Source organism: Neopelma chrysocephalum, unplaced genomic scaffold, assembly GCF_003984885.1.
Source record: "Neopelma chrysocephalum unplaced genomic scaffold, ASM398488v2 Primary Assembly neopelma1_147, whole genome shotgun sequence".
NCBI classification, from domain to species: Eukaryota; Metazoa; Chordata; class Aves; order Passeriformes; family Pipridae; genus Neopelma; species Neopelma chrysocephalum.
The window spans coordinates 4798626-4812250 of record NW_020897809.1 but is presented as its reverse complement, the minus strand read 5'-3'; the positions used below and the strand labels follow the sequence as shown (position 1 = coordinate 4812250).

At 35.1% G+C, this 13625-nt stretch overlaps 1 protein-coding gene across 9 annotated transcripts in view; it reads left to right on the top strand.

Moving 5' to 3' along the window:
• Positions 1-13625, top strand: part of ERC2 (ELKS/RAB6-interacting/CAST family member 2) — a 443741-nt gene that overhangs the window by 149472 nt on the left and 280644 nt on the right. For all 9 annotated transcript variants that reach the window (XR_003536997.1, XR_003536996.1, XR_003536995.1 and 6 more), the window contains exon 8: positions 10177-10314. Coding sequence is in view for 1 of the 9 variants with exons in the window: in XM_027700915.1 (XP_027556716.1) it covers positions 10177-10314 (138 nt within the window). In the remaining 8 variants the exon portion in view is untranslated. The remainder of the gene's footprint in view (positions 1-10176; positions 10315-13625) is intronic.

The window sequence follows — 13625 nt, the reverse complement described above, 5'->3', positions numbered from 1 at the left end:
CAATAAATACATATAATGAGAGCAAAAACTTTTCAATGGACATCTCACAAGACCATGAGTCCTGCTTAGCGGAGTCCAAGAGTCAAGCTGTTTTGTTCAGAGAATTTATTGGCCCCTGAGGAGAAGGAGACAGAGACTGAGTATTTCCAGATACACAAGTGGATATTATCAGCCCAGGCTTCTTTTGGCTGGCTTCCTGGGGAAGGTTAATTTTAGCATTAAGTTCCAGCTCTTTCTCAGCTGGAGTCTGGCAACAGAAGCCAAACTTTCAGTCCAGGAGCTCCCTTCTGTGTGACAGCCTTCTCCTCTCTTGGCTCCATTTGCCCACTGACCTGCTTTTATAGCCCTGTAAAAGTATCAGCTGACTTGAGGGCAGATCTCTTCCCTAAGCAGCCCTGGGGGAGTTTTCCTCTCCTCTCTGTGTGAAAACTTAGTGCACACATCTTCTTCCTTAATGCTTGTTGATTCCTCTGAATCCTTCCCATACCTGTACCTTTAAATCCTGTATTATGGAAGGAATCTAGAATTTCACAGTAAGTAAAAATGGATGAAATATATCCTTCAGTGACTGCACAATAAAACAAATATACATGCTTGTTTTGGAAGAAGAAGAAGAAAATATACTTACCACTTTTGATCTCCAATTTTAGTTGCATTTGCCTCTGTTTATTGATGCAATAGGATGCTCTCGGTTTCTACATGTACATTAGTATAGTAGCCTGATGTTTACAATTATGGAATAAAGACAATTGTATTAAAGTCACAGATATACCAGCACTTTATTGCAGGTACGGACCAGAGAATGTGACTGTGTATTTCCAGTAAATGACACACCTTTCCCCCTAGTGATCAAGGGGGAAAGATCGTAGGTTCTGTTCCTTTTTATATGTTTTTTCCTCTCTCCAAAATTCTAGGGGAAATATATTTTTTCTTTAGGTAAACTTTACAATCTTATTGGATTTTTTTTATATACTGTAATAATACTTTGTGCTTCTGTACTGTACTGCTTTCCCTGAGATTTTGCTAATCCTCAGTTGATACTCCATACTTTTAACAAACTGAATCATACAGAATATATGATGACGTGGGAAATACTTGCACATGATTCGTGTAGATCTTTTGATTCTACCATGGACTTATTTGCTTTCCTCAGCCCACTTTAGTAAAGTTTAATTACTGTGTAACATCTGTTCAGAAGTTTGATATCAACGCAAATTTCATGTCTTCATTAATCATATCCTTTTTTTATTCGCAGCTTTACGACTCTACTGTGGTGAATGTGTTGAGTAGACTATGAAATGGGTGGGTAGACAGAGTGAACATATGGGACTAAACTGTTCAGTAGCAAGAATGTCTTCTGGATCTTAAAATATTCCTGTATTCCTATATTACTTTCTCCTTAGGACAGAGATTTGTTGGAAGACAATGCACCAAAGCTTTTATAGTAAGTTGCAATATAAAAGCAACTGTTAGTCTTGTTCAGGTGGCAGAGCCCTCCAGCTTCGTGTTTCTGTGACAGTCAAGAGAGGTGCAAGGGCTGAAATTTTGTTTATTGAAAGCGTACTTCAGGTACTGCAAATCTGGAAAGATCTTATTTCTTTTTAGGTTACTGTATCTGTGATGTATGAGAGAATTTTGAAAACAGTTGATTTAGTTATCAACTAATAGGAAAAAGAAATGTAAGAAATGCATTTTCCTATTGTTGTATGGAGTTCTGATAAAGTCTTTGCATTCAAGTTCAATATATCACTCAGTCATACTACAGACCTTATAAAATACAAAAATAGAAATAAAAGTATGAATCCTTGTTTTCCCTTTTCAGAATAAAAATTGAGTAATGGACCAATTATTACTATTCCATAGAATCATATTCATATAATTATCTATGTTGGAAGAAACCCTTAATATCATCAAGTCCAACTGTCAATCTAGATATCAAAATTACACATGAAATTTTCAGCTTTATTTTTTTCTTTAAAATGAAAGAAAAAAATCAAATCAATATTGAAATCCACACTGAAAAATAAGTGTCTGAATTTTCATTAATATCTTTGCAGTTTGAGAGAAAAAAGTATGAAAGATAGTGACACAGAGCAAGCTCTGTCTTTATGTTAGTCTGCCATGACTGACAATTCAAACAGAAAGCACAGCATCTGCAAGCCAAGGGATACCCTGTCCTGGTTATTCTGCTCTCTGATCATGGAGCCCTCAGTGGTGCTTGTGCATGATTCAGCACAAAACAGAAGAACTGATAGAATTCTGGTGACAGATTTGGGAGTTTGCTGATGAAATAGCCACTTCTGGGGCTGCCTTCTGCTTCTAGTTTCTGTCCTCATGGTTGTTGGGATTTGTGTATCCATTTGATATTTTTTTTCTGGGCAGTCTTCAGTTGAGTGTCTCTTGTTTAGAGATGATGATATTAATTTTTTGCAGTTGAAGCGTTTGATGAATAGCGGTGGAAGTGACTGAGATACTTCACACTTCCGTTTTCACTGAGTTTGAAATTTAGTTCTCTGTCTGTATTTTAGGTTTTAGGTTTGTTCATACAAAAAAAAGTTGTGTATATCTTGAAGTAGAACAAAATTTAATCCCAAGAAGACTTGAATACACCATTTCTCACATTTTCCTTAGAAATGTCTTTTGACCTGGTTATTACTAGGTAGGTAATGTTGATCTTCTGATCAAATCTAATTATAACTGCCCTTTGCTTTTTCTTTTGTGGTTGGTTCTGCTGCCCGTGTTCGTTAATGACTTCATCAAAGGTTTTATACCTTTCTCTTCTTGTCTCCTGTTCTCTTTGCTTCACTTCATTCCTTGAAAATCTCCATCTCCAGATATCAGCATCTGTGTACACTCTTGTTCTTTTTGTCTTGTATTTTCTTTATATTTGTTTGCTACTGCAGCTTTAGTGTTCAGTAGTAAGAGCATATTTTATTCATTCCAAGTCCTGTTTTTTGTATTCTGGTCTTTGCGTATTTGTTATAATTTCCAGTTATCTCTTTGAGGTGTGATACCATCTCTGCCTCTCATCTTGCGTGGCCTCTTTCTCTCTAATGAGAAATTACAGAGAAATCTTGAGATATTTCTCTTCCTTACTCAATCACATAAGGAGGTAGCCACACATGCTGCATAACTTATTTCTTTTGCAGAGGGTAATGTGTGCAGTTGATAATCTATCTCATGACCTGTAGACACTTACATAATTTTACATATCTAGCTTTATAAATTATTGCTTATGAATAAACAAAATGAGTTGCCTCATTTCTGCATTATTTCATACCAGATGCACACACAGAATATACATCTCCCTTGTATCAGATTGTTTTTCTGTTAAATTTTTAGGTATGTTAATTTGCAGTATGTGATTCAATGCTTTATTTCATATGTTGGTGACAGTTTTTGCAGCTTAAGAGGACATTTGAGATAAATATGTGAGTGAATAGCTTTCATAAAATCTTGGATAGTCCTGGAATACCAAACAGGAAGCAAGTACCTCTTTTCTCTAGTGCAGAACTTCAGCTGAATTCACAGTGCTCATTTTTTTGAAGGCAAGTTATTCTAGCCACTGAGCAAGGCAGAGATCAAATTCTCATGGAGTCTTTTGCAACTGTCTTTGCACAGTCTTGCCTAACGAAATGAGTAGTACTTGGTATGTCATCCCAAGACATGACAAGTGCTCTCTATGAAATGGTACACTTGACTTACTTAATGTCACTGCCTATCACAGGGGACAGTGTAAATCTGTGACAGTGTTAATACTGGATAATAGCACCATTTTGTAAGTATAGAGAAAGTTATGTCTTAGGCAGGCTCTTGGTTTGTGTTTTGTTGGAGCTATTTGATTCAAAATTGTTTTAAAATATGTATGTTAATATAATAAATATAATATTACCAACAAAATGCGATGAAAAATTGAGATAAATTGACTTCGTTGAGAAGTTGGTATCAAAAAATCCTTCAATTTTATTTGTGAAACAATGTAGTATTTTACATTGCAGTATTTCTGTGAAGACACCAATTAGAATTTGAAGCCTTCTTTTGCTTAAACACTGTGTAAACTAACATCCTCCTGGCCCAGAGCACTTGCTACTTCATTACAGACAAGTTGCATGTGAAGATTAGTAAACGTCAAACAAAGGAAAAGGGAAGATGATGCTGCTGCGTTGGATAAAACAGACACCACCATGTGGTTAATAATGTAAATGAATATCTAGAATATATATACAGTATATTCATTTATGTATATAGAATATAGGTATAAAAATAACGATCAACCATACAAGTAAGTTTTCAAACCCCAGTATTAATCTGATGATCTGTGTGATTCTAACAGAAAAAAAACAATTTTAAAGAAGCAGAAAATGATTTGTATTGAAGAGCTGTAACTTTGGAAGGAAACAATGTAAGTGTACATCAGGAGAAATACTCAGATTACCTTTTTTTTTCCAGTTTCCTATTCTGGTCTTATGTATTTTTCTGTTTTTTAATCTTGTCAAGTAGAGCAAGATTCTGAAGGATTATTTCCTGCTTGGATTAGGTGCGTTGGGAAGGTAGCAATAGGGTGATTACTGGCTCATGCCGCTGCTCTATTGCTCTTGTCATCAGGTTCATGTGAGGGCTGATGTCTGAAGCAGCATTTGCTTCATTAGCTCCTTTGTGACAGTCACTGTGCAGCTGAATTTTGGTACTTTGAAGTGTAGTCCTTAAGGGAGTTTGAGGTAAAAACTCTTTAGACAGATCAGTCTTTTTGTGTGAAAACCTTACAGACCTATTGAACTGGAGAATGCTTTTCCTTATCCATGGTTGGAAATGTTGTTTTACATAACCTAAAGGACTGTGTACTTTTTATGGGCAACTTTAAAGATACTTTTACTGTCTGTGGTTTAGTAATCCACTGTCATGTTGGCAGTGCAGGGTTGAGCTGGCCATATGCCTTGAGCTATCTAAAATCTCTGGTGTTTAAGTCTTGTGGGGCAAAATAACATGAGAATATAGAGCTAAAAGATGCTATTGAACCACGAGGTGTGTTGTAATCTGAAGTAAGTACAATGCTGCTGTATTACTTCAATTTGGAAAAAATAAATTTGCAAGGTAGTAACAGGAAGGCGCTCAGGAAATATTTTAAATCGAGAACATGTTGTGCAATAGACAACTATAGGTAAGAAGTGTTATTCTATTTAGACATAATCAAGCATTTTAGTGGATATTGGAACTGCTAATGGAATCCAAGAGTATTTTATCATGTCATTATAAGATTAAAAGCTTTTTTCCAGTTACATTAGTAAAGCCAAAGATTAGAAGATCAGTACATACCTTATACTTTAATAAATATGCTTAATTGCAAGCAACAACCCTTCATTTTATAATTTTATATTGTAGTATAATTTTTAATATAACATTAATTTTTAGAATCTAAAAGTATTGGGTTTTGACTTTTGAAAAAAATATTCCTAATTTATGCTTGTCTGTCTACCTACTTAAAAGGAGGAAAACCAAAGTGCAAGTTTAGGGGATTGGATGAGGAACCATTTCTGGGGTGGCCTCTTTCAAAACAAAAGATAGTTCTGCAATGCCAAGCTGTAGAAGCAGAAATTGTCCTTCAATGGACTCATTTTGTTAGTTGAAACGCTGCTTACACTGAAAAATGTAATTAGGTCATATTGTGATTCTAAGTGTAAAGCTTCCCCCTCCCACCCCATAGGCTGAAACTTCAAATAGCTTCTGTAAAGCCTGTTAATTTTAAAATACATTGACTGACTTGCTATTTATTAACTGTACATCATTTGGTAAAAAATCCTGGCTAAAAATCTATAGTGCTTTTCAAAAACTATACTTCTATATTGAGCTTTCAGGTAATAATAGTTTTACAGACATGGTAGGGAAAAATGGTTTCATTTTTTTCTGTGAGTCCTTCATTACAAATTACGCACATACACATCCACACGGAACTGAGCGGAGATGTTGAGATGTCTGTAGACACATCTATTTTACTGAGTCACTACCAAAGCTCATTTCATCTTCTGGGGTATCCTGAGATGTTTCTGAAAAGGACCATGTGAGCCAGAACATTTACCATGAGGCTTACTAATAAAAATAAATTGTGTGTAAGTAGCCATTTAGAGTTTATACATTTGAACTATACCTAACTGTTTTTTTCTGATTTGATTAATAGTTACATTACTTTAATCTTTTCTTATCTATGTCTGTGAGGCAGCAGCTAAAGTCTGAGAATGAATACTAAATTTTAAAGTAGTCATAGATAATGCTCATGTTGGGTGAATGTTGTGGTTTATTAAATCTCCTTTGCTTGTAGTGCCATTATTGTTTAAGTAGAATGTAACAGTATTTGGGAAATTGTTCAGTAGAATTTTTTTTCTTAAAATTTTAAGATCTTTTTTAAGAAGTAATGAAAATGATACATACAAAGGTTCTGGTTTGTCCCCTGGATTTTAATTTTACATTTAAGTTAAACTAATCTTATTGATCTGCTTCACTAGAACAGACATGACCTATGTTTTAATATCACGCAGAACTCAAAGACTTCTGCCTAGAGAAATTTAGAGTAGAGAAAAATGAATTTTAGGATTAAAAACCAGTGTTACGAAATACTTGTCTGAGTTATTTAAAACTCAGATACAGAGCAGAGAGGAAAATACATGCAGCTAAGTTTAAGGATATGGCTTTATGGTTTCACTAGCTAGGCCTAAGAAGTCTTGGCTAAGTTCTCTTATGGGGTCTTAGACTCTCTTATACTTTAATGCATATCTCTGAAGGCAAATTGTGGTAGAGTGGAACATTTTCTGTGATTATATAATTTTCATGTAAGTACAGTACCTTAATTTTGATAATGAAAGGAATTTTCCTTTGAGAACTTGGGTTACTGTGAATTTTAAAGCCTGTCTGCGGGTGAGATTTATTTTAATCCCTTGAGTATTTAATAAGCATTCCTGAGACTGTCGCCAAAAGGTGACAAGATTAGCACTTGAGGTTTATTGACAGGATGTCTCATAGGAAAGACATTTATCTGTAAGGGTATTGTTTTAAAAGGAAGAATAAAGTCTGGCTTAAGCTCTGGGAATATACACACTTTCTGAAATGCAGAAAGAATGGAGCAGTTTCTTTTCATCATGGCACAGGGACATAGCAGTTTGCAGAGGTAAGAAATCCACGTTGAGAAAACTTCACAGTAACTGGCTTCCTATCTGAAGAAAAATGTTAGTGCTTGAGGATTAAGAAAGTCTTAACAGTCCCTGTCATAAGTTAAATTCAGTCATGCTCAAAAGTCATTACTCAGCAATAGAATTGTATCCTTACACATATGCTTGTACCCAAATATATATCTGTTGGAGAATGACAGAGGTTACCAGAGGGTTTGTTGTTCTTTCTTGGTTTAAAAAACCCAGGAAGAACTAAATCATATCTTATATTCCAAGATTTTAGCATGTGAGACTGCTCAATCTCTTTGTCTCCTGTAGTGTCTTTGAGAGAACTCCGTGATTAACTGGTCATAAAGTCTTGTCTGTATTAGCAGGGCTTTGCTGCTCCTGTGCCCATCCCAACAAATACTCTGTGGTACTGTCTGCTTCTACATACCCCAGTGTGGTCCTGTTCCCTTCAAAGTATTTCCTTCAGGTTTATATACCACAAATAGAAGAATAATCAGATCCTTTCCTCTTACTTTATCTATGGACTATGCATTGAACAACTTATTTTAAAGCGGTTGTGATTCAATGGGGATGTTTTTAATTTGCTGCCTGTTCTCTTTACCTCTGAGGAAAGAATTTTGTAAATGCTGAATAATTTTAGAACATGTTTTCTTGGTTAAGGTTTGGATCATATTTTAAATTAGTTTTAAGAGGAAGGAAATCGTGTAAATGCTGTGGAATTCAGATAAGCACTGTGCATAGGAAATAAGTACTTTAATTTAGGGTGCCTAGAATTGGTAGGTCAAGCTGATGATAATAAAGGACCAGATCTTAGCTTTGTTTTAAAGAACATGTAATCAATATTCACTCTCCTGTTTTATTTCTCTTTTACTTGAGAATTTGTTTTGGTGAAGCTGAAATGTGCAATTGCTTAAGTATTCCACAGGGTGTCATGAGGTAGTTGTTGGAATCATTAATACTTGGATGAAGTAAAGAAAGAAACGTAGTGTGCAGTCCTGTGAATGCCAGCTAATGTAATTTTAGATGTGACTAATACACATGCCATAAAATAAAAAGTTCTTAACTCATTAACACATGTATCATATTTCTGTATCTGTATAAAATATACACACGAAGAAAAATATTACAAGAGGTCATTTACAAGAGTGAGCTATTCTGTGTCAGGTCTTCCCAAAGAACCCTTTCTATATATTCCTTAGTATTTTATAGTTTACACAGCAAGTGGAATCTTTGGCTCATAGCAGCAATCTGACATACAAAACTATTAATAAAAAAAAAGAAAAAAAGAGAAAGAAAAAAAAGGTATAATACTTGTATTTGCTGTACTGTAAAGAATTTCTAATTGGAATGTTGTCCTCCAAATTTACTTACAAATTTAATTTTAATTTTTATTTAAGTTCTTTTCAAATTTAAATTTATTTAAACACACTTCATGCAGTGCACACAGCTGTACTGTGGATTTTCTGACCTGTTAATTATAGATATATATGATGTCAAAACTTCAGGATTTTTTCCTGCACACGTATAATGTAGTAGGAGGAGAATTTTTAGCAAAGTGTGCCCCAAATTAGTGTGTTTGATTATGGTGGTAGATTTTTGAATATGAAGATCAAATTTTTATTGGCATAACTGTTGACTTCTGCGGAGCTACACACGATAAATTCAACTTCAGTTTTGTGAAGAAATCTTTAAGTAGATTTTAACAGTAACTATAAAGGATCCTGCTCCTGTTAAAATCTGAGTTGTTTTAAATAGAAATGATGTTGGCTATGAGAAAAAAAAAATCATTATGTTATGAAATGAACAGCAGAACATCATTTCAATAGGAAAAGAACGTGATCCAAAGTGAAAAATCACTACAGTAAGATTCTGAATCTTTGTTGACAGTAATAATTTGTCTGATTTTGACTACGTATTTAAAACCAGTTTTGAACAAATGACACTGTATGGATTTTGGCATATTTTCTCATATTATATAAAGTGGCATGCTAAAGTGATAGACTAGTTAATTTTCTTGTTACTATTTATTTGTGCGAAATCTTGGGTTTGTGCCAGTGGCATAATAGTGAGTGGCACTGAGAGTGTAGGACAAAGGGAGTTTGATTCTTCTGATGGACAATTAATGACATTTTACACCTGTGACATAATACGTGTCCTCTCTGCATTATGCCCAGAAGGTCACAGTGCCTCACAGCCATAGGAAGGGATTGCCATGACAATCAGCAGCTGAGTGCTTTTGAGTTTGCTTCCAAAATCCATGTCATCCTGTGGATGATGTTTTGTGCAAAACCTTACTGATTTAACTCCTTCTGATTTAACCACTATAAGTCATGACGTGTTTAACAAATCAGTGCGTTTGTAGGTACCTTGGCAAAAGGTTTAAATACTTTCTAGAGGAAGAACCTGACATGTCTAAAGCAGTTAATATATCCAAAATAGAGTGGCACACTTTAAAACTTCATGGAGATGTAGAAAGTGAATGGAAATGGTGGCTTTTGAGGTTTTTAGTTTGGTTTTGTTTGTTTGTTTCTGGTTTTTGCTTTTTGAAGTATAAACATCCTGACCTCCATCCAGGTGAGTTTTCCTTACAGCAGGGCATCGTGAAAGAAGAAGTTTTTAGATAGGCAGGTTATCATCTTTCCTCTTCCTCAGTTTAAGGCTCACTCGACTCACTTTGCCTTGCCCTTTCTTTGTCCTTCTTATTGAGCTAGAATAATCTAAAGGGGTAATTCCAGGCATACTTTGAATTACTGAGATAATGCAGTACCTTAAAGTAAAGTGATTAATATCAGAAAATATTTAAATAATAAAATACCTGACTGCATTGAGATTTTTCCTATCATTTATTAGAAAATTATATTGTTTAGCAAAGGAAACCTAAATAGAACAGACAGAAGCAGGTACAAACTTAGGAGTATCATATGTGTGATATGTATACACTCAGCACCCAAGTTCCTCTTGGAATGTTAAGACAAGGTTGATGAATATTATAATCTGTTTTTATTTTCAGATTGAAAATCTACAGGAGCAACTTAGGGACAAAGACAAACAACTAACGAATCTAAAAGACAGAGTGAAGTCGTTGCAAACGGATTCCAGTAACACAGACACAGCACTAGCAACCTTAGAAGAAGCTCTATCAGAAAAGGTAATGTTTTGTCATGAACAGCATCATGTGCTACTCTTGTGGGGGATCTGTGGGCAGAAAGTGTCTTTTTAAGTTGGTCTGGCACCTGTCACAGAACCTGTGGGCCTTGTCAGGAAAGCAGGTGGCTCTGTTCTGGGAGGATGAGCAGGGAGGGCCTGCTGGCTGATGAGTGAACTCAGGGAAAGTAGTATCCTTTTAAATGCTCTTGGAGAAATGGCCCAGGACAAGGGAAGATTTTCACTTAGTCAATGAGATGAGTGGTTGTTCCCCGAAAGAACTGAAAATTGGGCACCTGACTTAAAGAAGATAGAAGTTTGGATATTTTTCGATCTTTGTGATCTTGATTATGGTGTTCTTTTGTCCATTAAGCAGGGCCTAAGTGAAGAGCCAAGAGGAATTGGCTGTACCAACTGTTACCTTGGCTTGCTGTTAGCAAGTTTCTTACACTTCATTTGTAAGGGAAACTGTGTTTCATAAAAAAAAATAATTGAGAATTACTTTTTTTTCCCCTTTACAAACTGTATGCCTTTAATTTGAAAATACCTAGCAGAAGGGATAAATCTGGACTGTTTAAATTAGTGCCAACATTCCTACCAGTTTCAGTGAGGTCAGGTTTCTTCTTTCAGTTAACTTTGAATGCGAGTTAATGCAAGTGAATTTATATGCCCAAAAAATTAGTACAAGTATCCACATTTTGCAGCTCACAGATCTTAATATATACCACTTAAATATGAACAGGTGAGTGTGACTAATTAAAGTAATATGTGCCATTCTGCAGTGTGTATGAAGGTATTTATGACTGTATATGACCTTAAAACGCCACTGTGGTGTTGGTACTAACACATACAATGTTAATGTAGGATTTTTGATTTCTTGTGTGTTTAATTGCCTTACTAGCATTTGCTTGGTCAACAACAGTGAAAAAAGTTGGCTTAAGTATTGCTTCCTATGGATAAGCGCGCAGCTCTTATACAGGGAAGTTACACGTGTTTTTGTAATCTTTCACTGCTGGTCTGCACACACTGCTCATCCATTTCACAGCATATTAATAAAAAATGACACAAAGCACTTGTTAATCTGTTTTTCCTCGGTGTAAACTATCTTTTCTGCATTAGTCACTTTTCCAAAATGCCCATAGAGGCAGCTGAGAGTTTTATTAAAACAGTCCTTTAGCCCTTGTGCTACAGTTGTCAGCGTGGAAAGCAGAGTGACTGTCACACTGCAGACTTGCCAGTTATCCTGTGCAACTGAGCATGAAGTCGATTGTCAAAAGCCAAAGAAAACCTTGCATCCCATTTTCTGCTTCAGCAGTATCTGCAGCACTTCAGAGAAAATGCACTTATGCGATGTTTCTTAGCTGGGGTAATTTGCTAAGTTGCAATCTGTCTCCAATTTTAATGTTATTTCTCTGCTGAAAATATTAAACTAATGAGAGTTTACCAGAGTTCGTAGTAGAGGTAGCTAGTGTGGAACTATTGGATAGACCATGTATAATTGTCTTCTGACTGCCACAAATACAAAAGATTGAAACCTAACCCAAATTAATTAACTCTAATTAGTTTTTAAGTCTATTTTGTACCAGTATCGTTATAAAATCAGTTGAAATAAATGTTAGCTAATAAATACATGTAAAAACATTTATAATTTTGAAGAAGTTTTCTATGTATCTGAAAATATTCTACTGTTGTCATACATACAAATTGTAAAATTTTCCTAAACTCAAGAAAAAATAACTGCATTATTTTTGAATGTTGTGTTTAGTGTAGTTCCAGAGTTTGTTTTAAAGTTATGCTATGGAATTTCTTTGTGTATATGATAACTTGACATGTGACAACACTAGAGAGCCTGATGGTGTGGAAATTTTGTGTCAAGCTTTATTTGATACCTGAAATAAAGATTCAAATCCAATAAATGATGCTACTTTTAATGTTTTAGAAAAATTAAGTGAACTTAGATCCTTCTCAGAAATGTATTTTTGTGATTCATGTCTGCTTCATTTGGAATTGCAATTTGGAATGGATATACGTGAACAGACACTTTTTGAAAGAATCAGAGTGATTAGTGGTTTTTCCAAGTGGATTTGATTGGAATTCACATGGGGTCCCTGAGGTTGAATTCTGTACAAAGTAGTCACTTTGCTTACATGCAGTCAGCTGGGAATGGCATCGTTCCTGGGGTGTTTGCAGGCTGATCTGACATGTTTACAATGAATGCCATGGGATGTTTTCCTCTGCCACAGGGATTTCTGACTTTTTACAGCTGATGAAGGTGATGGTATCATTTGTAAACCAATGCTTTTGAGAGGTGTGGAAGCTGAGTTGTGCTGTGGTTTCTGGTGACTATTTCAATCAGTTGTGGAGAGATTGGTGGTTATAAAAGTTGTGCTGCTGTCTATAAAGGGAGGTACTCTGTATGTAAGTGGTATGCTTATCGTTCTATATTACTTTGATAATCTAAGGAAAAGATACACAGAGTTATTTAAATAATAGACCTTTTCTACAAATGAGCTTTTGAACTTCTGATGTGTGACCACTGTGTCTGTGATACTACGATTAGAATTAAGATTAGCTTTTGAAAAAAAGGGTACTTGATCTTAGAGCATGAGGATAAAGTTCCCAAGGTAAAGACATCTTGATTTTGATTGTTTATTGTACAGGGAAATCACCCACAGTTTCTTTTCCACTGTAAATCTCTTGAAGGCCACACTTTGAAAAGCAGATTTTCTGATGTTAAGTGTGATTTTTGGGATGTACTGACACATTGAAAGAAGCCAGTAGGCATGTCCTAGAAGTTCCCAGTGGACTATTATGTCTGGCTTTCTTCTGTCTTCTGGCAGCTAAATACTGTGACAGTGGATGTTTTCATATGTCTCACTCCTTTTTGTGTCCAGCTTTCCAATCCATCCTAGCTGCTCCCAGTAACTTTCATATCCCTATTCCCATCTGCAGTATCATTCTTAAGACCTACAGACTTTATCAATAGTTATTAACTATTTCCAGTGGAAATACTGGTAGAAATATGAAATAGATGTTTGTCCAAATGGAACAAAATGAGAACTCCTAATGAGTTTCTTATTAACAAGCACATCACTATAAGTACTTTTATCAATTTAATATGTGCTGCTGCTGTTAAGAAAGGATGATGCTTTCATTTAAGAAAACCTGAATTTCATGGAAATACATTTGAGGGTTTTGTTTGGGTTTTTTTCTAGAAATTGTATCAAAGCTACTTTGCAACTATATAATTTTGTTTTATACTCATGATTTTATACTCAGATTAGGCTCAGTTTTTGGCTTTATCTTAATTCTTTG